This window comes from Sprattus sprattus, assembly GCF_963457725.1.
Source record: "Sprattus sprattus genome assembly, chromosome: 10".
In the NCBI taxonomy this organism is placed as follows: Eukaryota; Metazoa; Chordata; class Actinopteri; order Clupeiformes; family Clupeidae; genus Sprattus; species Sprattus sprattus.
The window spans coordinates 10,648,844-10,676,227 of NC_137908.1; the positions used below are offsets into that span (position 1 = coordinate 10,648,844).

Here is a 27,384-nt window from a genome sequence, read left to right on the forward strand (position 1 = left end):
TCATTATGCCTCCGTGTGCTCGCTCTCTCTGAGCGTTGCAGGATGAAACTCGTACTCGCTCTCCACCCCTCCCAAAACAGCCTCCCGCCCCCTCCAGGAGTGCAAACGTGGATAAACTGGCGCTCAGTGTATCCAATCATATATTCCTGTAGTATTTTACACGACGATTGACGTTTTAATTAACCAATCGCGAAAGAAAAGGGCGTATCTTCACCAAAAGCCCACCCCAGCCTTGAGCCCCTGTTCGATCACCTTGGAAACCCCGTGTTATGGTTGTGTGTCAGTTTCGCTGGGTCCCGCGGTCGATGCCGGCGATGAGGGGGATGGGCGCCACTGCAAATGTTGAGGATCTGAGATAGAATCACAGCCTTGTAACACAGAGAGCTGTACATACCCCTTATAAAAATCTACTATAATTAATATAAAATTGCATAATAAATGGGTTCAACAAACGGGGATTCAACATAGACAGTCGGTGGAAGTACTGTGTTCAATACAGGACTGGATTTAAAACTTTAACCCTCTGCGAAAGGGGCATTAAGAAGTTTGCTTGGTGACCCTGGAGAGGGAGCTACATTTCGGCTCACTGGCAACAGGAAACACCGAGGTTGCAAATAGAGGCCTATTTGTCTGGGTTCGACTTGATGTGGGAATATTCAAAGACTTACGGACATCAAAACAGGATACATAATTTGAATAGGGTTGGAATGTCTCGCTAGGTGAGTTTTGGTGACTGTGTTATTTTTAATTTGGGTATAATGGCTAGTTTTGGAATGTGTGCAGCAGGCTTGTAGTAGCTAAGTTGCACCAACGTTATAACTTAGCTGGTTGTATTTGCCTTCAATATTATTCAGTAAATGTATACTTTCTGGAGGGACTTAGCCAGTATATTGTATGTAAGTTACCCAACTGGTCTTCAGGACCTCACAAAGTAAGTACCCGCCACAAATTCACATTTAGTTTGATTGGTGACATTTAGCTACAGTTCATGTTCTTTCAGTTAGCTAACAATTACTAGCTAGCAAGCTAACCTAATAGATGTCTTCATCAACATTTTCCTCCAGCCCTGTCCTCGTGCATTGTATTTGCTACATTGCAGTACTGTTAACATAAACACTTTATATGTGGTCTGTGTAGTTAGCCTAACCTCGTGTTTCAAGGTTTTGTATCATTTTTAGTAACTTAGTTGCAGTCGTTTTGAAACATATCTAGAGTGTACTGTATGGAAGCAGTCAACATATTTGATGGGATTTCTAGCTAGCCAAGGTAGCTAACAATGTTTCCATATTATGATAAGGTCAGGCAACTTCTTTGTGTCTGTTCCTGTGTCCAATAGATCAGTATTAGTTTGGACAGAGTGGTATGTGTTCTACTTAACCACACATGTTGTTACAAAATAAGGGGAACTTGAATTGTTTAAGAGAAAAAAAAAACATTTGACTGTTGAACATGGAGTTTAAGGGCTGAGCTTGTGAGGGTGACTAGGTGGCTTGTTATGTGGTGTTGAACAAGTTGTTATTCAGCTTATCACCACTTAGCGAGTTGGCTTGGAGCTTCCTTGGCTGATAAGGTAGTGATCAAGCCACAGTAAACTGTGAAGATGTCAAACCACATATTCGTTGGAAGCTAAACAGTTTTAGGAAAAAGGACCCCGAAAAATAGAGAGTGAGAGAGACGTATCATGGGTTAGCACTAGCTAACTTGAATGTTAACTTTTGGACAACCTCCAGTTGATTGTGTTCTTAGCTGCATTTAGTCTAATATAAATCAGACCTGAAGCAATTCTAAACAAACTCCGCCACGGCCAAGACTTTGAATGTCTACATCGACGTAATTTTTTGGAGATGACACGTTTAGATGCACACACCATTTATCATCATTTTTGTTAATTGTTTTAGAATATGGTTTCTATTGTTCTGAATAGAATTTGTGTGGTTTAATGAGATACTTTCGTCACTTGCTTGTCTTTACTTCGATAACAGTTATTTTCTTATTACATTTTGGCCTCTTGGGTTGAACTTTCCCTTTTATGCTGGCTAATAGAAAACCCAACTCTCCGAACGGTGACTTGCTTTGCTCATTCTTTTCCTCCACCTCCCCCATCCACCAACCCCCAACCTCTGCGCCGGCGATGAGAAATGGGTGGTATTTGTGAGGGGAGCTCGCGTTTCCTTTTTTAGCCTCCATTTTTATTTCAACAACAAGTGAGTCGAAACGAGTAGAGAGGACGAGTTCGGGCCACCTCTCGGCCTGGGGTTCTTCACCAAATGTTGAACACAGGCCTAGTTCCTGACACACTAGAAGTGTCTTTGCCCACCATGCGATCATTATTCGATGATGAATAGTTACTACCATCACCCTATGCCCAAACCTTCAAGTTACCATTTTAATCAAGTGAAACTGTATGTTAGCATTGGAACCGTTGACGCACGTTTCGGTCACATTATAGTCCATTGGGGAGGAAGTATCTGAGAACTCATATGGGAAGTCGACGTGCATGAAATTAACGCATGGCTGTGTCCAGTGTTGGTCTGGCGTGTGTTGTGTTACACTGTTGCTGTTGTGTAGCGAGCTGGTAACTGAGGACTTTGCTTAATTTTAGCAGGACCCCTATCATTTTGCCTTCGTTCAACAAAGGCTGTCCAGGGCATTGCCTGTGTGAGTCGAACGTCTTATCAGAGTCTGTCGTCAACACCGCATGCCCTTCCTACGTGCACGAGAAATACCAAAGACCAATGTTTAATAACTAGATGCCTTTGAACTGTGTGCTTGGTCAGTGATTCTACATCAAATATGTCTCATTTGTATTTTCGGGGGCAACGTTGTGTTATAACATGGCTGCCCAAGACAGTCCCAGTCCTTTACATCCGTGTACACAGGACAAGTAAAACAAATAAATCGCACAGATGCTGTCGATTTTGAGCGATACGCAGTAAAATTGCTGTCTGTCTGCCGACCCCTTTACTAATGCTTTGTTGTAGTTAGAGTTGAGTCGAAATATGGTGTTTTTTTTAGCAATGTGTAAAGACACGAATCTATTTTATCTTCCAAGCACTGTCACCACATGGTATGAGGCAACGTGTTAAAACAGGAGTCGACTGTGTGTGCCGATGACCAAGGGGCAAACACTTGTAATATTGGGGTTGTTATATGAATGTGGAGTATATCCAGTCCACGGCCCTCACTCCCTCGGTCGCCCTCACAGGCGGAGCCGCGTATGATTGGCCCCGGCCGCATTCCCCGAAAATGTTTTCGTGTCTTATTTTAGCCGTCGCTACTGCCGTTTTGGACGCTCTTTACCGTTTGAAACCCGAGCTCCCTCCCCTGACCCGCTGCCTTATCTCGAGTAAACCCCGCTGCCTTCTGCAGAGACAAAGGCGAGCTCATAGTCTCAAAGAAATAGAGACTCCTTTCAGTCAGGAAAATCAACGAAGGCATTCGGTCCAAATGCCAATGGGGTGACCCAAATGAATGGTCTCTTTTAAATAATTGAGCAAATGTGGAGTGTTTTTGTGTCAGTGTTAAAGATATACCTGCAATGAAATAGTTCTGTGACACGTTTTTTGATGCAGAAAGACATGTCGGATTGATAGTGATTGGGAGAAGAGAACTTTTTTTATGGTTTCACTGCTGTTTCCTCTTTGTACTGAGGGTGCTGTTGTATAATCTCAGTTTGGATTTCCCTTTATCCTTGTGTGTCTGCGTGTGTCTTTCCCCCCAAAACGGGCCTCTCGGGCTTTCTCTGAAAGTTTCAGTGTTGGAAAGGAATGCTCTGGTAGAAGGGCAGGACTCTGGTATGGTATACTGTTTGAGATAACTATGTCCATTAGCACTCCCTGAAACTTATAATTCTTTCTTTCAGTGTGGGTTTCATTTTTGTCAGAGTTGGTAAATATTTGAATCGACAAATATGGGCCTCTGTCTGAAACAGTGTTTATCTTGATGCGAAGTAATTTCAAGAAGCAATTGACACTGGCACTCACACACACACACACACACACTCACACACACTTTGGGCTGTGTTTGAAACAGGATGCTGGCCCACTTCCAATAGAGACAGGATTCCAGCACTGAGCAGCCTGGGGGGAGGGGGTGTAGGGAGAGGGAGGCTTTCAGAACCAGAAGAGTTGGTTGTTTACCATCCTTGTCCCCGCTTCTTGGTGTGAGCAGGTGTAGCCTGTAATTACTATCATGACCTTGGCTTCTTTTCTTATTGCCTCAACGATGCTTTTCAAGAAATTTCACACTGTAGGCCTACATCATTATTACATTTAAGGAATCTTTTATTTAGTGATCTGTTTCTTAGTTTGGTGTACATTGACCTACATGCAGATTTAGTATCTTCAATTGCTGAAGTTACTGAAACACCAATTTCTGCTTGCTTCCCTAGTTTGTTATACAGGCCGTGGCACTCATAAACAGCAAGGTAATTTGACAATCGAGAAATGAAACTTCTATCGACAGGGCCATTACCTAAGCTTTTATCGGTTCAAGATTTATTTTAGTTGTGTTGTGCCAGTACAGTTTCTATCGTACAGTTTCTATAACGTTGATAACACCAAATATGCTGTGTTTGAGGCATACAGGAAGTGGTTTATTTGGACTGTACTGAGTATTGTATTCCCTTCATGACTCATTTAGCCTTGCCTTATCAAGGTGCAATAGGTTTTTTTCTCACTTGGTGAATGTGTGTGTTAAGATAGCTAGAGAGAATGTCAAGGTAAAAGACTTTGTGTAGCTGTTATTCTGCTATTTGTGTAACTATGTTGATGTGTGCGTCTCAGCTGCTGTTGTGTCTGTGTGTGTGTGTGTGTGTGTGTGTGTGTTTCATTGGCTCTTCTTGTAGAGCGGGGTTAAAAACAAGTCGCTGTGACGCCTGCCTCCCCGCTGCTCTCTGATAGGTGCAGCTTTAGAGCCTCCCAACCAATCAGTGGGGCTCCTCTCTCAGCCCTGCGTTTGCACTGAGGGAGGTGTACGTGTGTTCTATAACAGCAAAGAGCAAATGTTCTTGGTAGAATAATAGGAGGGGTGGGGGTGGGGATGGGGATGTGGGAAAGTGTCGGAAGAAGAAGCACAATCTTTTTGTTTCTATCTTTCAGTCTCTCTTCTCAGCTCCTCTCCCTTTATATGTACCTTGTGTATCCTTACCTTGTAGTGTTTATCTCCCCCCCCCCCCCCCCACACCCCCTTTCTCCCCTCCTTTTCCCATTTCCTTTCCATCCAAAGATTTTTTTGGTCTGTAGTTTTCCTCTGGTTAGGTTAGCCATTTAACCCCCCCAGCAAAACTGTTTTTTCTCCTAGTTAGAAGATATTGGGCAACTCCTAGTTTCACGTGAGCAGGTTGTCGTACCATTACAAATATGCAGAGCTCCTATTGTGAGGGTGGAAACTACAGCCTTACTCCTTAAGTTAAGGAGTTAAGGTAATGTGAACCACACTCCAATGTCGTAAATAAGCCCACAGGTTTCGGGAGGGTATTTGCAGTCTTGTTGTTGTGGTAGATTATTATTTTGCATGTGAGATGAGGCTGTTTTAAAAGGGAGTGAATCACGTGAAACAGAGCAAACAGTGCAGAGTTTCAGAGAACCTGTGTGTACCCCGCTCTCTCTATCTCAGCATCGATGCAGGCCTAATGGTTAACCAGACCAAACACCAAAGAAGAGTGCTTTTCACCATAACCAGCAGCCACTCAAAAGACTCCATCTTGTGAGACTTGTTGTGGCCAGTGAAAGAAAAGAGTAGCAAGAATCACGAACCTTTCAACAGACATATGTAAGCCAAAAGCACATTATTATTAGTAGTATTTTGCTATTATTAGAATCAGATTTATTGGCCATGTATGTGAACACACACACACACAAGGAATTTGTTTCTGGTCATTGGTGACTTTCAGGCAATGCCGACAATATACAGACAATGAACATATTTACAAATGATGTACAATATACAGTTCATTCAAAAGAAATAAAGTACAGAATTCTGTGGTGCCCCTTGGTATCTAAATGTGTTGATGTTGCAGTGGTTGGAATGCTGCCTACTAAGAAGTTTGCCTGGGTTCAATTCCTGGCTAATGCGGGTTACCTTGTGTAGCACTTCATCTCCAATTTGAATTATTTGATTATTTGTTATATAATAATATAATAATTGTATTATATTATATTTCGGACCACTAATTTTCAAATTATGAACTAAATCTAATTCCTCAACAGTAGTGCTCTAACTATAGTTCTGGTTCTGTAGTCTGTGCTTTTAAATACACTTCAAATAGCCTTTTTTCATGTCCACACTGTAGAGGAAGGGAATGAGAGAAAGACAGACAAACAGTCAGAAAGACAGACCGACATGGAGGGGGGAAGGGTGAGAAATATCATGACCTTTCACCCTATTTTGCATATCCTGTTCCTCTTGACTGAGCGGAAGTGGTTGTTCCAGGTCCTTCAGGGTAAAAGCGCTGGGCACAAAGGTGTTTCGACATGTCCATCAAACGGGCTGTGTTTGAATAGGGTTGGCAGGTGGAAAAAGTGATGTCATTCCAGTTGGAGGTCACATGCTTCAGTCCACGTAATCCTTGCGGTGAAGCAAACGGAACAAGGAACAGGCTGGTGTGAGGGCAGCCGCTTTCTTCTTCTCTTCAGTTCCTTTCTCTCTCTTGTCCTTGTCATTGTTCTCTAGAGGTCACCATATGGTATGGCTGCCCTGCGTCATTGTGGGAACTGGTCAATTATTTAGGTAGTCAGAATATGTTGTCGGTCATGTGTGTATTACCTTGTGTCTTCTTTTCTCTTTCTGTCTTTGTGTGTACTGAAATGTGCTTCTCCCTCTAGTGCAGGCTGAAATGTTAGGGTTCCTGTGCGGTGTGTAGCCCAGAATAGGCGTGGAGGCTCTGTCAACTTCACAGACATGCGAGCGCACACAAAAACCACATAGTCTCTCTCAAATACCACAGTGTCCAGCTGTCAGACACAGCGCGGGCCCTTTGTGTCCATTATGCATTATTGTTTGTCTCTTGGTCTCTAGGGGTTGAACAGGGTTAGGTGCTTTCACTCTCCGTGTGTGTTTGTGTGTGTGTGTGTGTGTGTGTGTGTGTGTGTGTGTGTGTGTGTGTGGTTCTGTGAAGAGCAAATAGCCCGTAGAAGTCGCGTCTGTCTGTAGTGCGCACTCACTGTGCCTTGCTCTCTCTTGCTTTTTGCTTCAGCCCCTCTCCTTCTCACCCACCCACCCCCCCCCATCTCTCTCTCCTTCTGTCTTTCTGGTCTGCTGTCCCACACAGCCAGACATTGTTGTCCTAATGGGCGATTGCCAGGTAGTCAAATGACTTCTGGGTAGGAGAGATTGTCAAGTCACTGACAAACATGCTGAGATCGCAGTACATAAGCATTGCATGTGTAGGGTAAAGATACACTTACTGTACGTGAATATAGCCTAGATTTAGGAGACTGACCTACACCACTGTGGTTACCGTATGGCTGCCCAGTGAACATCAGTGTGTCATCAAGCCCCATCTGTCCCTAGCGATGAAAGTGAAAGCTGTGATTGACCATTTGTACGTGCACCATTTTTGTGCTTGTTTGATGTTTTTCTATTGGAGATGAGTTCATTTTGCTGTTATCTCCCATAGCAGTTTTAGATGTGTGCGTGTGTGTGTGTGTGTGTGTGTGTGTGTGTGTGTGTGTGTGTGTGTGTGTGTGTGTACTGGAGAGAGCGACATGGAGGGCTATTTTGGTTTCTCTTTATTTGATTATTTCAGAGTGCCTGAATTGCATGTTGTTCTTGTCAGGCTAAGTCTCTCCATGATTCACTCCTCCCCCCTCATTTTCCCCCCAGTCCTCCTGTTTCCCCTCTCTCTCTCTCTCTCTCTCCCCTTACTCCCCACGGGTCTCCAGGGAGAGGGGCCACGTATGAATAATTTAAATATTAAGAGGAATCAGATTATTTATTACATGCCTGTACTACTGCTCCACTGCAGCCCGGGAACAGACGACACCGCCTGAACGAGGGAGACGGCGGTGAATGAGAGAGAGAGAGAGATAGAGGGGGAAAGCCAGAGAAGGAGTGAATCAGAGAGGGAGGGGAGAGGCGAGGGAGAGACAGAGAGCAGGAGAGGGAGTAAAGATTCTGTGTTGTTCACTTCACGTCCTTCACACTCTCCTCTCCAAAATGGCCTCTGTTCCTCTGAAGTGAAAGGCGTGTGTGTGTGTGTGTGTGTGTGTGTGTGTGTGTCAAAGAGTGGTGGTAATCTGAGCCCAGTGTTCAGGAGCCCTAGGGAGGGCGGGAGTGAGCGGGAGCGAGCGAGAGCAGGAGTTAGCGAGGCCTTGAGACGGGGAAATTCCCAGCGGCCGTCTGAAAAAAAGAAACACACACACACCAAAAATGCCCCCTAGAATGTTCTTCACATGGAACATTTGCCATACTTGAGTCATCTGGTCGATTATCCCATTCTTGAAACGGAGTGCACAGAGAAGCACCTAGCACACACACCACACACACACACCACACTCTGTTGCCTTTTCGGTCAGGCAACAAACACAACACAACACAACACACACAAGACATTCTGTTGCCTTTTTGGTCAGGGAGTGTATGAGGCAGCTTGTGTGATTTATCTCTCCCTATGCAGCTCCCCCTCCCCCTCCCTCGCTCTCTCTCCTTCCCTACCTCCCTCCTCCTCTGTCTGTTCTCCCCCCCTTCGTCCCTCCCAGTACGAGTCCACTGGCCTGATTTTCACCTTGAGTCAGACATCTCCATTAAATTCGAAGGTAAAAAAAATTACACAGCTAGTGTCTGGTCAAATATGGTGAGATATATGTGTTTTGTTCTCTTCCACTAGTCTGTAAGGCTGCTGGGCTGTAGTAAGCCCTTGAGTTGCGTAAGCTTCCTGCACTGTCCGGGCAGACAGCCTCACAACAGACCTTGACGGTGTCTGTGTTGGAACTTGCTTATGAACTTATTTGATAACATCTTCACGTATGAGGTAGCATGAAACACTTGTTTCGTGTTGGTTTTTTTACCCTTTCACAAACCTTTTTGAAAGCCAGATTTATGATCACATCGGTCAATTTCAGTCTTGGTGATTTGGTATTGGTGTCCTATATGTGGGTATTTAACGGCAGACAGTGTCAACAGTTGGGGTCCATGGAGCGCCACAAGCCAACCAATCCCTCAGGGGAGGGACTGAACATTAATGCTGCTGCTGTTGCTGATGGTAGCAACTGCCTTTTTAATGATGATTTTATCACCTCACGACGAATGCCCACTCACGAGTAACAATCTGTACCATTAGGTGTCAGCTGGGTAGGAGGCTATGAGCTTACGGAGAGGTGACCACATCGCAGAAAACAGAAACCTTCCCCAACCCCCGCCCTGTGATTTTGTTGGCTCGGGGTCGGTTATGCATAACAAGCTAATGAGGAAGAGAAGACGCACTCTGTATGTCTGTGTGCGCAGCCTCTTCTGATGTGAGCTCTGGTGTCAGATATGATCAATGGCAGCCATAGTAATGATCTAGATTGTTCCACGGCACACCCGGTCTCTCATGTTATAAGGCTTGCACTGGAGTCAGTCGTGTTTTTAGTTTTTTTTGTAAAACGTTTGCTTTCACTGTGCTGTTCTGAGTGTCTCAGTATGTCAACATCCTTGCCAATATTTATGTGTAATACGGGGTAGAATAAAAAAACAAGTCAGAAATCCTCACTTGAAATAGAAGTCTCTCTAGTGCGCTCTTTCCCTCCCTTCCCTTCCCCCTCTCTCTATCTATCTCTCTATCTCTGTGGTGTGTGCATAGTCTTCTAAGACCTTGTCCACTGTAACCATGGGATAATGGCAACTGTATCTATGGAGATTGGCTTTAGAACAGCGTGCATGCGGGGGTTGCTGGGATTTGTGCCGCTCTGACATGAAAGAATTCTGTCGACGCCTGACCGCTTCAGCCAGCCCGCTGAACAGCCAAGGCTTCTAAGAACAGCATTTCTGACTGTACAATCATGTTTCGCTTAAACAACACCACTCTGAATGGCTTTGTGCCCGTTCCTGTCCGTCATATGAGAAGACTGCGCAGAAAAATGGCAGCTAGCCATGCTGTTGTTTTGTAGATATTTGTGATTTAGGTAGTAGCCTAACACTCATGTATGTCAAAGTTTGCCTTTGCCAAAGCAGTGGTTTTAGTCTGCTAGTACGCCATGACATTTGGTACTCATTTGCGCATTTAAATGTAAATTTGTGTTTCATAACAGCTGCTTACAGTCACTGTGAACAGGGTTAGCCAATCTTGCTGTGTCACATCAGATCTCTCCCTTCCCCTTTCAGTGTGTGTGTGTGTGTGTGTGTGTGTGTGGTGTTGTCTTCATTTGGCTACATTGGGTTGTGTCTGATTAAAGTGTCCACGTCATTGACACGGGTGAGCTCATCGTGGATAAGCCCAATGCAGGTAATGAGAAGCACATGAACTGAGAAAATGGATGTGTACGTGTGTGTGTTTGCGTCTGTGTGTGTATGTGCGTCTGTGCGTCTGTGTGTGTATAATGTGCATTTTGTGGCACAAGAAGAGCAAGGGGGGGTTGACTTGCTGTGGGTCACTGTTCCACCAGAAGATCATATGACAAGCGACCAAGCCTGGCACAGACAGGCTCTGTCTGGAGTCACAGCTCCCCCTCAGGAGGCTCACGGGAATGCATCCAACATCCCCAAAACAACATGTCGTCTCACCCCAGGAAGGGGAAATCCAGATTAGTGTCTCGGTGTCTCCTTGCTATTAAGCTGCCGAAAGACAGCCATGCTGAAGTTTGCCTGAACGCTGATGTTTAACTGAGCTGTAATCTCTTTGACTCTGCTGTCCGCACATTGATTTTCTGATTTGTATTTCAAATCAGCCATGCTCTGCTAATGCTTTTCAATACTAGCAAATGCAGCTTTAGCCTCCCAACGACCTAAATGTTGATGTGAGCAGTGCCTTTATGGTTGCAAAAGGCACAGAAGGCAGAATAACTGAGAGACGTGTGTACCATGCAGGGTTATTTTCAGGTAGCTTTAGCACCCAGCCTAGCGCTAGTCATGCCTGTGGAATGATGTCATGTGTGGTTTTAGGGCAGTGGCTTTGCTTATGAGGAACGCCAGAGAGAGAAAGAGAGAGAGAGAGAGAGAGAGAGAGACTGAAAAAAGGAAAGAGAAAGAGCTCTTCTAGTCCTGAACTACTTAACTACGTTGGCCATCAGCTAGTGGCTCTGTCCAGTTGGTCAACGTTGTTACTGCCAAATTCCTCAACGTCATGTGTCGTGTGTGATTAATCTGACTGTCTGTCTCGATCAGGGTTGTACCTCAACTAGTGTTCATGATTTGATTGATAGGTGGACAGCTACATGCACATACATGCTGATGCACATGGTTTCATAATGACAACCTATGACTTCAAAGTGGATGTTAGCTTTGCTCCCACTCTCTGCCTGTCCTGACGCCTTTCTCTCTGTCTTCATTTCTTCTCTTCTTTGTCTGCCCATGAGGCTTTGTCTGTGTTCTTTTGGCCTTTGTACATGCTCTCCTTTTTAACTCTCTCTCTCTCTCTCTCTCTCTCTCTCTCTCTCTCTCTCTCTCTCTCTCTCTCTCTCTCTCTCTCTCTCTCTCTCTCTCTCTCTCTCTAGGTCTCCCCATGTCCGTGAGGTGCTGCCTGCGGCATCGCGGCGCCCCACCTCTGGAGTGGTCTGTCGCTGCCATTCGGAGCCCCTGATCCTTCCCTCCTCCTCCCCCCTCCTCCTCCTCCCTTTCCTCCTCCTCTCCCCCCATCCCTCCCCTTCCCCCTTTCCCCCCTCTCCCCACGCGACGCTGTGCTGGACGTCATGAGCATAGCAATCGCACTGGGAGTCACCACACCTGAGACATCGTACGCAGACATGGCTGCCGGATCAGAGTGAGTAGCGCCAGGCCACGCCACCCCAATTCAATCCAACCCCTGCTGTGCCTCTGTGCCTGTGTGTGTGTGTGTGTGTGTGTGTGTGTGTGTGTGTGTGCCTCTGTTTGTGTGTGGATGGGTGTGTGTGTTCTGCCCTTTCAATCAGCTCAATGTTTCTGGGCAAAGCCGGGCCAGGCTTTTATCCAACGGCCCTTCCCCTAGTACCTCGGATTTTTCCCAAAATGAAGGCTGTTCCCTCGGGGCGTCTCAAATGACCGCACTCACAGGCTCTCCAGCCAGCTTAGAGGCATGAAAGCCTCCAGTGAGGTCAATCCAGTGCAGAGTAGCCGTGAAACACTCCTTACAACCACCCTTCTCAAAACTGCTTAGATAACAATCAGTGTGTGTCTTTGGGTTATCCAAGGGTACCTCTCCCATGTCGTGTTTGCGTGTTTGCGTGTGTGTGTGTGTGTGTGTGTGTCTGTTGTGCCCTGTCCACCCTTATGTTTGGTTTGTCTTGAAGGTTGAGTGAATGTCGGCTGTGATGTTTATGCCCTGGTAACGGTGAGCGAGCATAAGCATCAGGGCGAAATTGTGAAAACAGGAAATGGGGCCAGCAAGCTGGAGAGGAGCACAAAGGTGTTTGTCAGTGCGGAAGCCATTTTCTTTCAGAAAGACAGGTTTAGAAACTGCCTGAGACAAAGAGAGCGAGAGAGAGAGAGAGAGGAGGGGCCCTCACCTTCAGGTGAGAGGTCTGCATTCCTGAGTCCACCAGTACTTCCCCAGAAGCCAAAGGTAGAGTTCCTACCCTGAGGGATTGAAGCAGCACATGACCACCCGTATAGTTGAGTACTGGCCCGCTCTCACACAGATCAGCATGGGGTTGTGCAAGCAGTACTCCAATGCTGACCAATGTCTTAGGCATAAACTTTGGCGGCAGAGCACATTTTGACCTCAGAGGTTTTTTTTTTTTTATTGAAACTGACAAGTCAAGAAGTGACTAGCATGCCTGCCAGCATTGCCCAATTACCATAGATTTTAACAACACAGATGTGAAATGTTATTTCAGTTGGATAGAAAAAAATCCTTCTCAAATGTCATTCCAGTTATCTATGACCTGGTGGGACTGAGCAAAATCAAATTATCGCTCTCCTAGAGGTTTTGCGAGAGAGTCATAGTGCAGGGAGGTCGGGGGTAGATGTGGTTTCGTAAAGCAGCTGTGTTCAGCAGAGTCTCTGCTCAAGGGGAAGGAGGAGTTGCATAACATCATGGCCGCAGACATTCCATTCAGTCTCCTCTGATTCACACGCCTCTGGCAGGAAGCTGCCAAGTGTGACAGCACCCCCTTGTGGCTGTGAATTAAACAGCGTTGTTTTGTAAGGTGACACTGCTAAGCAATACCTGAGATATTAATGTCTTCATATTCAGTGGACCAACGTAATTTATATGTTGCTTACACGTATAAAAAAAAAACATGATTATGATTTTGTGTTTTTAATTGAGGTATAGACCACATCAGTGCCCGTTTCAGCCGGGTAGAAGGTTGTGATGGTGAAACTGTCTATATAGACCCTAATGTCTTACCCCCAATGCCCTAATCTCTCTCTCTCTCCCCACCCCCCCCCCCCCCCCCCTCTTCTACAGCCCCGAGTCAGTTGAAGCGAGCCCTGCAGTGAATGAGAAGAGTTACTCCAACCACAGCTGTGGCAACGTACCGAACCATGTCTATCGCGGACTGCCCTACGCTGTGAGTACCTGCATGCTCCCACTCCCACTCTGCGGAACTTACCAAAAATTGCCATGCCGTGAATGCCTTTGGTTGAACCCCGACCGTGTCTGCTGAAATACTCACCAGCACCAGTAGCCCCGTGCCTGACCCGTGCCGTGCTCTAGCCCTGTGCACTCTGACCTCTGTGTAGCACTGAGCCGTAATGGTGCTGCCGCTGCTTTAGCCTGTGCAACTGTGAATGGATGAATGACTGACTGACTGACTGACTGCTCAACAAAGCTGTGAATGCCTTTGGTTTATTTTTTCATTCCTTGTCATTTCCTCCCCACCTCCTCCCCCAACCCAACTCCTCTTCTTTTGTGTTTTTTTATTTCTCTTTCCCCCCTTCTTCTTTTATTTTCTTCTCCTCTCCTCTCCTCTCTTTGCGCTCCCTCCCTCCCAACCCCCCCTCCCACCTCCCTCCCTCCGTTCCCGCGTTCCCCTGAACACCGTTGTTTGAAGATGCAACAGTCTTCCGTTGTGTGTTGTCAGGATCACAACTACGGAGCCCCACCCCCTCCCACCCCTCCCGCCTCCCCACTCTCCCAGACCATCATCCCGCGGCTGGAGCTCAATGGCGTGGCTCGCGGCCGCTACCAGTCCCCCCACGGCCACTCCCGACCCGACCAGGAGCACTCGGCTGACAGCGAGACCTCATCCGAGGAGGAGGAGGAGGAAGGCAGCGTGCCCAGCGCCTGGTGCCGCTGCAGCCTGACGCAGGACGGCTTCCTCGTCAAGTGCGAGAGCTGCAGGCGAGTGCTGCTGTTACTTATATTATGCCTCCGATATTCTAGGGTATTAAAGCTGAGCCTTGATATCCGCACTTAATAAAAAAGTTACAGAAGTCCATGGCAAAGTGCAAAGATGAAACAAAACACGATACTATAAAGATGTATTTTTTGGGGCTTTTATGCCTTTAATTGATAGTGCAGTTAAGAGTGGGACAGGAAATGAGAGGGAGAAGATTTGGGGAGTGGACATTAGAAATGACATTAGGCCGGATTTGAACCTGTGTCCTTCATGGGCGTCAAGCCCAAATGTGGTCAGGGCTAGTGCTTGGCCACAGTGCCCCCTGAAACACGATACTATAGATCACTGCTTTGGCAGTAGTGTAGGAGCGTTGATATGCATATAACCTATCCACAATAATGATGATGTGGCCCACTCTACTACAAGATTATGTTTCAGTCTCGTGTTGATGGCATTCCTCACGCCTCCATCCTCATGTGGCCATCATAGTGACTAACCCACTGTTTGTGTTCCACAGGGGTCTGGAAAGGAGGAATGCGTTGGATGGACAGCGCAGGAAACCCGAGAATGTGTCTGGTAAGATGACTAGTGACCTTCCTCTTCAGTACGTGGGATGCGTTGCATGTCAGGCGAAGATGTGTCTCATCCCTCTTTGTGTGTGTGTGTCTGTGTGTGTGTCTGTGTAGTTGGGGATAGTAGTGCCACAGAGAGCGGAGACGAGGAAGTGTCACCCGCCACCGTGTCTTACACGGCCACCCAGCACACCCCCACCAGCATCACACTGACGGTGAACCGCGTCAAGCGGAGCAAGGCCAAGAAGAGGAAGAAGAGCACTGAAAAGAGCCGCACCACGCCCAAGGCCAAGAAGATTAAGGTGAACGACTTCCCATCACACACGCACCCACGCACCCATGCACCTAGCACGCACGCACGCACGCACGCACGCACAGCCATGGACACATGTGGAAGTAACCACGCACACGCAACGGTTTAATATGCACGTATGTTGCTGACACACACTTGCACTTCATGTGCCTAGTCCAGTCCAGTAAATAATTCCTCTCAAGAATATTACTACCATTGTTATAGTCATTAGTGACTGCATTGGGACTGACCAGAGCTGCCATGGTTCTGCTTCACAGGCGTTCAGAGAGGGTTCGAGGAAATCCATGAGGATGAAGGTGAGCTTTAATCTCTCCTCACCCAGAAGTAATCGATCACACAATTTGAGAACCTCTAACATAATTACCAGTTGCTTTTAGTTTGGGTACATAATATACAAACATTTTTAAAACAAAACAAACTTAAAAAAACAAATACTCTAAAGCAAATACGTTCAAACAACACTCACCGTCGTCTGTCTGCTTTTAGAACTCCGCGTCGGAGCCGAATGCGCTGGACGAGAACACGGCGGAGGGCTGGGAGACGCGGATCCGCCAGTGGACGGACCAGTACGAGGAGGCCCTGGCCAATCAGTACAGCGCAGACGTGCAGACGCTGCTGCAGCTGGCCAAGCCCAGCTCCCCCGCCCCCTCACCAGACACCATCAACCGCACCGAGCTGGCCTGCAACAACACCGTGCTCAGCTCCCAGATGCAGGTACGCCATGACAGGGACTTTTCCTTAGCTTGGTATTAATAATAATAATTCATTTGATTTATAACGCACTTTTCATTCAAAAGAAACCTACATATTACAAACTAACTATAATAATACAATAATATAATACATTTGTTAACATAAGCATAAAATAAAACTTAGTGGTTCTAGATTTAACACAAGGCCAGAAATGCCTTCCTGATTGAGGTCTTATGGCCCTTTGGTAGCCAGTGTGTTTTCCATATTGCCACAGAACGTAGTGGCTGTCTGAGTCTGTGGCAGAGCTTGTGTTCTTACACCCTCTGTCTTGAATATAAATATAATATCAAATAAAATAAGAAAATGAGCTTGCTCTCTGATATGTTGATGTATGTCTCCTAGTTGCAGGTGGGCCGTGTTACTCGTGTCCAGAAGCACCGGAAGATTCTGCGGGCGGCACGGGACCTCGAGCCCGACACACTCATCATCGAGTACCGGGGCAAAGTCATGCTCAAGCAGCAGAGTGAGGTCAACGGCCTCTTCTTCAAAAAGTACGAACCCACCACCGCGCGTGCGTGCGTGCGTGTGTGTGTGCGTCTGTGTGTGCGTGTGTGTGTGCGTGCGTGCGTGCGTGTGTGTGTTTCCTGTTGTGTTTTGGGGTAACCATATAATCGTTTTTTGAACGTACATGTCTGGCTGAGCCTAACCTCTCCTGCTCCCCACAGGCCCTACCCGTATGTTCTCTTCTATTCCAAGTTCAACGAGGTGGAGATGTGCGTGGACGCCCGCACCCTTGGGAACGACGCCCGCTTCATCAGGAGGTCCTGCACGCCCAACGCTGAGGTGAATGGCCAGCACTGAGACTCCCGCGACTTAGTGCACATTGAGTTTACACTTAGTCGAGCAGTGTGTTCAGTTGCTTTGCTTTATTCGTTAGTCCGAGCCCTCCTGACAACGGTGGTTCAGTTCCTTGGAAGCACATGCAGTCTTGTCAACATGAGTCAGCATGAATAAGAGCGGTGTTGTGTGTGTGTGTGTGTGTGAACTAAGTTTGTTAATATCGCTGCTTTTCTCACATTGCTCCTCCTCTCCCTCAGGTGCGGCACATGATCTCAGAGGGGATGATCCATCTCTGCATCTACGCCACCACCCAGATCACCAAGGACTCCGAGGTCTCCATCGGCTTTGACTATGAGTTCAACAGCTGGTGAGTGGCCGTCTTCTGTCCGCTTCCGCTGCCTACGGAGTGCAGTGAACTCTTTGTCTTGCCCATCAAAATCAATTTCCAACTATTCGTGGGCAGACATATTTTTAGCCAATGGCAGATGGGGATGAACCAACACAAATCTTAATCACTCTTACTTACACACACTACTTTACTTTTTAGGTGTTGGATCTGTTAGTGCATTGTTAAACATTTGTCATTAGAGGGAAATTTGCAATCCCACAACCCCCAGCTAATGAGTGCCCCTCTTGACACCAGTTCCCATTTGACAGACTAATAATTATATAATTCCTGTCTCTCTGTCTGTCTGTCTGTCTGTCTGTCTGTCTGTCTGTCTGTCTGTCTGTCTGTCTGGCTGTCTGTGTCCTCCCTGCTGCAGTAATTACAAGGTGGACTGTGCATGCCAGAAGGGCAACCAGAACTGCCCGGTGCAGAAGCACAACCTAAGACCCATGGACAACCTGCTGCCACCGCTGGCCACCAGCCCCACCACGCCCTCCCTCCCTGGGGCCGAGACCCGCCGGAGACGAGCAGCCCGCCGGAGAGAGCTGGAGGTGGGAGGGGGCCCTACAGGTGGGTCCGACGACAGCAACCAACAGCCCAATGGAGACGCACAGGACCGGGAGCATGGAGCCAGCGATACAGAGGTGGGTGGCTGTGTCTGTGTCTTTGTGTCTGTGTCTGTGTCTGTGTCTGTGTCTGTGTCTGTGTCTTTGTGTCTGTGTCTTTGTGTCTGTGTCTGTGTCTGTGTCTGTGTCTGTGTCTGTGTTTGTCTGTGTCTGTGTCTGTGTCTGTGTCTGTGTCTGTGTCCTTGTCCGTGTCTGTGTGTGTGAATGTAAGAATGTGTCCATTTTGTGCCGGGGATGGCCTCCTGAGATTCTGGTCCGGATCATTACTAGATGGTTAATGTCTGGGCTCGTTCTGCTGAGAGAGCCTATATTACATGCTTGGCTAAAGGGTGTGTGAGGGTAGATGAAACACTGCAGGGTCAGGGTCATATAAGCCTGTTGCATTGTGGGATACAGGATGGCCTGCTGGACGGAGTGAAGCAGGAGGAAGGAGAGGAGGGTGAGCTGGATGACAACGGAGTCCTGATATCGAGCAGACGGGTATGCTATGTCACTGCTACCTCCCCTTTCTCTATCTATTACACGCACGCACACACACACACACACACACACACATACAAACACACACACACACACACACACACATATACACACACATATACACACACACACACACACACACACACACACACACACACACACACCCACATATATACACACACACACACACACACACACACACACACACGCGCACGCACACGCACACGCACACACACACACACACACACAAAGGGAGAGAGATACACATAAACGCATTCACACGGAGATAACTAATACTCATCTCTGTCCTGCCCTCTCCCCCTGTGCTCTCAGTCCCGGGAGGACCGTGCCATGTTTGAGTCGATGGACCGGAGGAGGAGGCGCGTGGGCCAGGCTCAGGGGGGCGCAATCGACCCCAAGCAGGAGGCCGGCGCTCCAGAGGAGGGGGAGGTGACGGGCCTGTCCCCCACGGGCTCAAACCCCATGCCCTGCGCGGGACAAGCAGGAGGAGTCAGCACGCGACGCACCTCCTATGCAACGGTGAGTCACTAGGCACCGCAGCTGTTTGTAAACAGCCTCACTTATATGATGGTGATGGAGTCTGCTAATCAAAAATCATAATGTTTATTTACCTGCACATACGAACTTTCTTCTGGCTCATCCAGTCAATAGAAATAATCCTAGGGCCTCTCAGTAATGTTAGTTTACAGTAATAGTTTAGTTTACTTTTTATGGTGTTTAATTTTTCCATTGGTAGTTCTATTTAATCATGATTTCTGCTGTCTCTTCCTTTGTCTCTCGTCTTCTTTCTCCCGCGGTTTCCAGGAGGCCCCAGCCGACACAGACGGCAAGCCGGTGCTGGCGCCAGCCACTCCCAAACCCCCGCCGGCCCGCTCCTCCAAGCCACGCCCCAAGAGCCGCATCTCCCGCTACCGCTCCGGCTCAGCCCAGCGGGCCCGGCGCCAGCGGCAGGCCATGGCACAGCAGGCCGCAGAGGCGGCAGCAGCCGGTGCCGGGGAGGACGGAGCCGCCGGAGCCTCTCAGGGGGAGCTGGGGCAGGGGGAGGGGCCGCTCGGCCCAGGACAGGCCCAGGACGGTGACGGTTATGGGGGAGCAGGCTCCCTGGGCAACAGGGCCAACCTGCGCTACCCCAAAACTAAGAAGGTAAGGGCATGGAGTATAGATTCAGGGAGGGTCACATGTTGGTGATCCATTGCACTCAAGGCCAGCATGCATATTTGTCATGGAAGCCAAGGTCATAGGTTAACTTACTTCCAACTCACAATTACGTATAAACTCATGTCAGAGGAATGATGGTGTACCAACACCATTCCAATTTACGTGCACCTCTACATCTGTTCAGTTTTGTACATAGATGGCATCTTTGCTTAGCAATTTGTAGTGTGGTGCTCACAATATGGTCAAGTATCTCACACTTTGACCCCTCCGTCCCTTCTTTCAGTACCTGGTGACAGAGTGGCTCAATGACAAGATCCCGGAGCGGGTCGAGCCGGAACCGGAGCGCCCCCTGCGCATCACCACGGACCCCACGGTGCTGGCCACCACACTCAACATGCTGCCGGGCCTCAGCCACAACTCGCTCATCTGCACCGCGCCCAAGCACTACGTGCGCTTCGGCTCGCCCTTCACCCCCGAGAGGCGCCGCCGGACCCTCACCGTGGATAGCTCCTACGGCTCCTGCAAAAAGGTCAGGGTCCGCATCTGCCACCTGGGGAGACGGGGGAGGTTTCTGCATCTTGCCTTTTAGACTATGACAGACAGAAGATGTAAACAGGAAAAGCTTTATGAACATTAGGCAGCGAAAAACAGGTGTATCTGCAAACAAAAAGACTTTGTCTGAGTTAATGATGGAATATTTGTTTTTGTGTTTAATTTCATTTCCTATCGATTTTTATATAAAAGGTACTTTTACCAATTTAGGATCATAATTGGTACTCATGGCTGTCTCACATTTCTGTTCTCACGTTGGTACTGCTGTGTCTGCTCCTTCAGAGGTGGATAAAGCAGGCTCTGGACGAGTGCAAGTCCTCCGTGTCCCTGGAGGACGACGACGATGACGCCGCATGCAGCTCTTCAAACCAAAGTAAGCGCAGCTTCTCCTCATCCCCACCATTCAAAGCGGGTATCTACATCTACATCTACACACACACACACACACACACACACACACACACACAGCAAAGCCTGATATTACTCACCTGTTGCAGCCTGTCTTTGGGCCCCGCCTAGACCTGGTCCAGAGGGACTACCCTTGATGGCAGACCTCTGGAGTTGTTTTTTTTTCACTGTATTCCTCTGTGGCGAACAGTTTGAACCATATTTTACCGTGACCTTGTAAAGCTGTGTTTGAAATGCTCCTGGGACACAAACACTCCTGGCCCAACGGAGGGGAACGTCTCTAGTGGTTTGCTAGAAAAAGTGTTAATGTTGTCACATCGAATATCACACCTAAAATATCAACAGGAAGGAGCTGGCCATTATGAGATGCTGTTGTGCTATTTTAGTTACTGCCATGTTACTGACAGTTGTGTTGGACGGTGTTGATGAACGTGCTGGTGATGGGCGCTGAGGTGTAATAGTGCTCCTCCCTCCTGTCTGCAGAGATGAGTGCACCCATCAAGAAGCGAATATCCAAGTACGCGCCAGAGCTGTTGAGCTCGCCCCTCAGCAGTGTTGCCAGCGGGGACCTCCTGCTGCGGCCGCTGTCCCCCATCACCCCGCCGCCCCCCTCTGACCTGGTCCGCTCGCTGCGGCCCCCCCTCAGCACCTCCTGCGCCCTCTACCTGGGGGCAGAGGAAGAGCGCCTGAACGGCGCCGGACTGCCCTGCTCGCCCCTCACCTCGCTGCCCACCAGCCGCTGCAACACACCTCTGCAGTTTGAGGTAGGACACACGCACGCACACACACACACGCACGCACACACACACAAACACACACACACACACACACACACACACACACGCGCGCACAGTGAGTCCAGGGGCTCACTTTCCTTCAGTCCCAACACATCACATGCAGTGTAGTCAGACACTCACATACATACCTTATATAAGTATGAAAAGCAGTGCATGTGATTACAGTGTTAACTTTTTCCCCAATTCATGTCTTTCCTCCAGAACATCTCATCCCCTGAGGCTTCCCCTGAACACCGGCCAGAATCTCTGTCTCCAGAGGTGAGCGTGTGTGTGTGTGTCTGCACGTGTGTGTCTGCACGTGTGTGTCTGCGCGTGTGTGTGTCTGCGTGTGTGTGTGTGTCTGCGTGTGGGTATGCCTCACCAGAGAGTCTACATTCTGTCCAGAGAGGAGCAGCTGTATGTGTGTGGGTGTATTTAAGGGTCTCACTTTTGCAAAATACAGAGAAGAGCAGATGTTTGGCTTATGCAAATGTAAATGTGATTGCTGTCCTGATGTAACCCAGTCTATTTGTGTGGGAGAGAGATCTGTTCTGTTCAAATACTGAAACACTGTGTTCTGTCTGCTCCCCCTAAATAGCCTTGCCTGCGGCCGGACTTCGACGCCATTCGCAACGCTAACTTTCCGGACCTTTCCATGACATCAAGCTTGGACAGCCCAATCCCAGTGCCCGAGGACTTCCCTGCAGTCTCCCCTACTCCCCTCAGCCTGTCCGGTGGAGGGACCCCCCTCACCCCTGCGTCCGTTTCCGCCACAGGAGACCCCTCCATGGGCACCCGACCTGGCGAGTCACAGACTCGAGAGCAAGCCTTCAGGACAGAGTTCAATCTCATCTACGCATGCTCTCCCCTCAACGCCAACCTAGGGGAGGGCCTTGCACGCGGCCCCCTGACTGACAGGCGGCACTCCCAATCGGAGGGCAGCTTCTCACCTGCGGATTCCTATTTCGGCACCATGAGTGGCCAGGGGCTGCTCTCGGAGCCGGGGCCTGGATCGCTCTCACCCTATCCAGAGCCACATTACGGAGGCGGGTACCCAGACAGTGGCACGCCCCCTCACCCTAGCAACCCTCCCCAAAAGAAAAAGGCAAGTTTCTCCCTTCACACTGTTGCATTCACATGCAGCTAGTATTAACCATTGTGTTTTGTTGATTTAAAACTCAGGAAACATGGGCCTCAATTGAGATGTTGAGGAGTCCTTCGTATACGTAAACTGATGTGTAAATCAGTCTTGCTTGCCGTTCTCAATCCCTCCTAGGAATAGAGCGAACAGCTCTCGGTTCCTCTTTTGGAGATGATGGTTCTCATTTATCAAGCGCACTTCACGAGACACGAGTGTCTCATCTCAAAGGTCCGCCTCGATCGGTCCACACTTTCACCCGAACTGGCTTTTTTAGCACGCGGTGAAATACCTTTCCACTCTGTGTGTGCGCCTGTGTGTGTGTGTGTTTGTGTGTGTGTGTGTGTGAGCGAGACCACTTGATAAACGAGACCCAGCCATCTCCTCAAACCAGTTCGAGAGAGCAGCCACTCCCGCTCGTCTCTCTTAAGGCATCATCTGTGTGTCTAGCCGTAGAATTCTACTCTGTGCCTTTTTTTCTCCCCTCCCCCACACACCACCCTTTCACCCCTTTTAATACCTTATTGCCAAGTCTCTCTATCTCTCTCTTTTTCCCCCTCCTTCTCTCCTTTTTTTTGTTTTCCTTAAGGCAGAGGGCGAACGTGACCATCGTTAGTCAGCTGACAGGCAGTCAGCCTGGTTACCAAGCTCTAGCCGTAAGAGGCGAATACAAGCCCATACAGAACATGGTGAATATGCTCCTACTGACCGACTACCTTTTTAGAAGTGTGCATGGAGATGTTCTGTTTTTTTTTTTTTTTTTTTTTTTTTGGTCTTTTCTTTTTTGCATTCGCATTCAATCCAACACCATTTTCTCCCCCCCCCCCCCCCCAACGTCACTCCATCAGAGTGATCTGATGTGATGTGGTGTTACTATTTCATGCCAACAAGGATAGCACGAATAGCTCTCTGTTTTTGTGCCGTGGTTATTCTCCCATTGTCAAGGATCTATGCTTCGATCAGCATCCATACACACTTGATCTTGATCTATAAGGGAGTTTTACTTTCCATTTCCGTGTCATTTGTCTCATGGTGTGGAGTTGGAGCCATTCAGCGCCTGGTCAGAATGGCTCCGGGTGATGCACATAACTGATCCAGCCATCTTGCCATCACATGCATGTACACAGACACTCATGCATACAGATACGCAGCCAAACATTCACACACAAACTCAGTTTAGGGTTAATCCTGACATGACTTTGCCAAATGTCCATTAGAAAAAGGAAAGAGAGGGAGCTGGGGACCCAAGAAACACATTTTTATTGAGGCTTTAGAATAACATTGCTTTTTGGGTGTTTTCTTTTCTAAAAATAGAATCTTTAGGTAACGGAGAGCCAGAGGCTCATCTTTGTATATATCCTTTCTTGAAATCTAAATCACGTACTCGTATCAAGTACTGCTAAAAAATTTTTTTTACAGTTTTGACACTTTTGCAGCCTTGACAGCCTTGTTTATAGGCTTATAAATCCGTTTAGCTGATTTTACTTTCAGCACTGCTTGAATTTTTGCTGTTAATTCACAGTGCTTTCCAGCAGAGGGCAGTAAAGTGTTATCAATCATCAGTGTTATGCCTCTTAGGGTAGTTTCTGGTAAAATGACAAAGAGAGTCCGAGAGTGCCATTCCTTATTTACATATGACATATTTAATATCAAGGATGATGCAAGAAATATCTTTCTAGAACATGGGCCTCTAGTTTTGACGATGAAAAAAAAAAATGAAAAACCTTTCTCTGTCATTTTCTCTCTCGATGTCTAATCTGTTTGCTGAGACGGCCCACATAGACCATCATTGTCTGTTTTGCTGTTTGTCTTTATGAGCTGATAGTTGTGGGTGATGTGCGAGCTCCACTAAATGCCTGTTGGTATGTTCGCATTGGTTTTGATGAACTACTCCCCTTGAACTAGAATTTAGGAACCTTTGGAATTTCACCACTAACTTTGCATCGAGAGTTATGTGCACACGTCCTCCTCTGTAAAGCCTCTGTAAAGGGAATATGCTTCTGACGAGCCTGAGAACATGGTCTCTTCTTTGCATGCCATTGTTCAGTACTACCATACTCATTCACATTCCAACGATGGATGGATCCATGTTGCATTTGGAATATTGTGTGGTGTATGTGTGTGTGTGTGTCTGTCTGTCAGTCAAGTGTAGTGTTGTTGTACTTGTGGTGTGTATCTGTGTGTGGGTATGATTTGTCAATGTAAAGTACTGAGCTAGCTTATAAGTGAAACAAGGCGAGTGTGCAGTCTTTGCATGGCTTTGCTTAACCACCCCCCTCCCTCTCGCCTGTCCAGGTGTCACTGCTGGAGTATCGCAAGCGGAAACAGGGCACCCGGGAATCCGAGTGTGGAGGCTCCATGGGGACCCCGACGCGCCCTGGCTCGCTGTGCCCCAACTCTGACTCCCCCGGTGGGCCGCGCACGCTGCTGCAGCCCCCCGCCTCCCCACACAGCTCCTTCTCCTCGCCGGCGCACCAGGCCTTCCCCCAGATCGAGGAGGTCAGCCCCCCGGACCTCAGCTCCAGCTCAGGCTCCCGGACACAGGAAAGCACCTCCTGGTGAGCGGAACTCCCTCATTAGCCCGCAGAAGAAACAGACACTAGGCTTTCAATCCAGTTGTGACACTATTCGTGCCAGGTGTGTTAAATCAGGCCTATCAGATCACCAGTGACTTAAAGCTAAATGTCTCTCGTCCGGCTGCCTGTTGCAGGATCGTGCCCACCGCAGTGGAGCGTCAGCGGGAAGGCCAGGGCGTGCTGGAGAGGGTGCTGCGCGGCAACCTCAAATTAGAGCACGCCCTCAAGAGGTCAGAGCACGGAGAAAAAGACGCAGGTGGAGTAACCTTGGTGTTAAGTCGCAGCCTCTTCCCTTGCCCAGTCAGTGTCCTCTTTTACAGGCCCGCTAACGCCCCGTCTCTCTCTCCTTGTGTCTCCTTCTTCAGACTCTGCTGAGATGGACAGGTATGACCTCCCCACAGTGTCACCCATGAGGAGCCCACACAGTTACAGCCCGTCTGTTTACCACCACCAGGTAATATACATTCTTTACAGCAGGGGTGTGCGTGTGCGTGTGTGTGTGCGTGTGCGTGTTTGTGTGTATGTTTGTGTGTGTCTGCGTGTTTGTGTGTGTCTGCGTGTTTGTTTGTGTGTGCGTGTGTGTGTGTGTGTGTGTGTGTGTGTGTCTGCATGTTTGTGTGTGTGTGTGTGTGTGTGTGTGTGTTGGTGGCACATGAGTCTGCTCTTGCTTAACACCCTGATCTTCTCTTATGTTCCCCGTCAGCCTCACCTCTCGGAGCCCCACCCGGCGTCGGACAGCTCGGCGTCTCCGTTCCGTTCCTCGTACAGCCCCTCCCCGTCGTCATACCCGCGCCCTCTCCCCCAGGACCACGCCGCCGCCCAGCACACCCAGAGCACCCCTCCCTCCTCCTCATCCTCCATCTCTTCAATGGACTCGTCCATGAGCGGGACCTCCAGACTTCCAGGTGGCGCTGTCCACCAGCAGTGCAGCGGTAGTGGTAGTGCAGTCCAGGATCCCTCGCAGCCCTACTCCAGCAGCAGCAGCCACCTGAACGCCAGCCTGTTAAACAGCGGCCTGTCATCAGCCTCGCCCAGCCCTCCAGTCTCCAGGAGCCAGTCCCACCCCAAAACGGACAGCAGCAGCAGCAGTGGTGGTAGTGGCTTGCTTTCTGGGAGCTCAGTCTCCCATGCCTCAAGACTAACCCAGCAGGGTTCGGGCCGCGGCCTTCAGGCAAGCTCCAGGCTCCTGTCGGCCTCCAGCTCCCAGCACTACCCTCCCCGAGGAGCGCCGCTCAGCCAGTTCCAGCACCCTCCCCTACAGGGCTCGGGGGTACGGACACAGACAGGGAGCTACTAGGACCCTGCGTGCGTGCGTGTGTGTGTGTGTGCGTGCGTGCGTGTGCGTATGCGTGTGTTAGTGTGTATGTGTGACCCTCCTTAACACACCTGTGGAGAAACTGGGTTGAGGGAGTGGGCAGCGTTAAACGAGACTTGAGGAACAAGGACTCCTGTATCCATCCTTTTTTCCTAAGTTTATCCCACCTTTTTTGTTTTCCTCTTTTCACCAAAAAATAAACGAAATCACCACAAGCATATGTTGAGGCTAATGTTGACAAGGACATCATCAAAGAAGAGGCAAAAGAAAAATCATGGGAAAAAAAAAAGCTTGAGGAAAAAATGAGAACTCTTAACAATCGTGTATCATTTTAAATGTACCCGTTCGTTTTTGAAAAGATAAGGTAAAATCCGTTTGTATAAACACCTGTGGTAATCTGAAACTTGCGCCAGTTTCCTTTCGATTCTGCTTAATCACAGGTGCTGAAACTCACTAGAGGAGTTTCTATGGAATTTTCTTTTTCTTTGTGTTTTTTTTTTTTTTACTCTGCTGCAGTTCCTGTACCGCCCCATCCTACCCTTTGTCCCAGTCAATTACTGAAACACATGGCCAAGTGTCTATCTTGTCTGAATTCTCCGTTTGGAAAAGAAAAACAAATCATGAAAAAGAACATTGCCATGGTAAGACCAGCGCAAGAGAGCGTGCTCATTCAGGATCATTCCAGTGCAGTTCTCCAGCTGTCTGTGTGCGTGCCCTCACACCTGCTCCACCCATCCCATCCCCACCCATTCCCTTCTCCATCTTTCCAGAGTGACACTGAAGTCCAGATCTTTACTTGATTTCTTTTTTTCCCCCTTCAGATAACTAATCTGTTTTACTCGTAGCAACTCTAGAATTGCTTTGGTATACTTGACAAACACACACACACAGATCTAATTAATCCATGGTGCTGCAGTTATCTCTGGGTTTTAGAGTTTGTTTTTTTTCCTACTTGTCATGTTATTTTGTCTTCAAGGTTTGTGAGACTTTAGCTGATGCTCTGATTGGACTGGAGCAAAAAATGGTTCATTTTGGAACCTCGAGCAGAGCAGTTTGTTTGTCTTGGTGTGCTGGAATGCTGTGACAAAGGATCTGTAGTGCACTGCTTTTCTGAGGTTTGGTCCCCCCCCCC

General features: G+C 48.3%; 1 protein-coding gene across 5 annotated transcripts; it reads left to right on the forward strand.

Annotated features, from left to right (window-relative positions):
- The first annotated feature begins 361 nt into the window (after nt 1–361).
- Nucleotides 362–27,384, forward strand: setd5 (SET domain containing 5). 5 transcript variants are annotated; one of them, XM_080845955.1, is made up of 25 exons: nt 362–719; nt 11,631–11,896; nt 13,523–13,625; nt 14,109–14,398; nt 14,914–14,972; nt 15,083–15,270; nt 15,539–15,577; nt 15,768–15,995; nt 16,377–16,525; nt 16,700–16,817; nt 17,072–17,181; nt 17,579–17,846; nt 18,225–18,308; nt 18,642–18,848; nt 19,134–19,472; nt 19,771–20,016; nt 20,322–20,412; nt 20,931–21,211; nt 21,446–21,502; nt 21,822–22,328; nt 22,955–23,050; nt 24,657–24,919; nt 25,072–25,193; nt 25,303–25,391; nt 25,641–27,384. In XM_080845955.1, exons 2-25 carry the CDS (start codon nt 11,826–11,828, stop codon nt 26,232–26,234), a joined length of 4,599 nt encoding a protein of 1,532 aa, XP_080702081.1. In that variant the 5' UTR covers nt 362–719; nt 11,631–11,825; the 3' UTR covers nt 26,235–27,384. The 5 variants fall into 5 exon arrangements, with proteins under 5 accessions (XP_080702081.1, XP_080702082.1, XP_080702083.1 ...); XM_080845956.1 differs by having other exon boundaries at nt 16,383–16,525; XM_080845957.1 differs by having other exon boundaries at nt 14,118–14,398.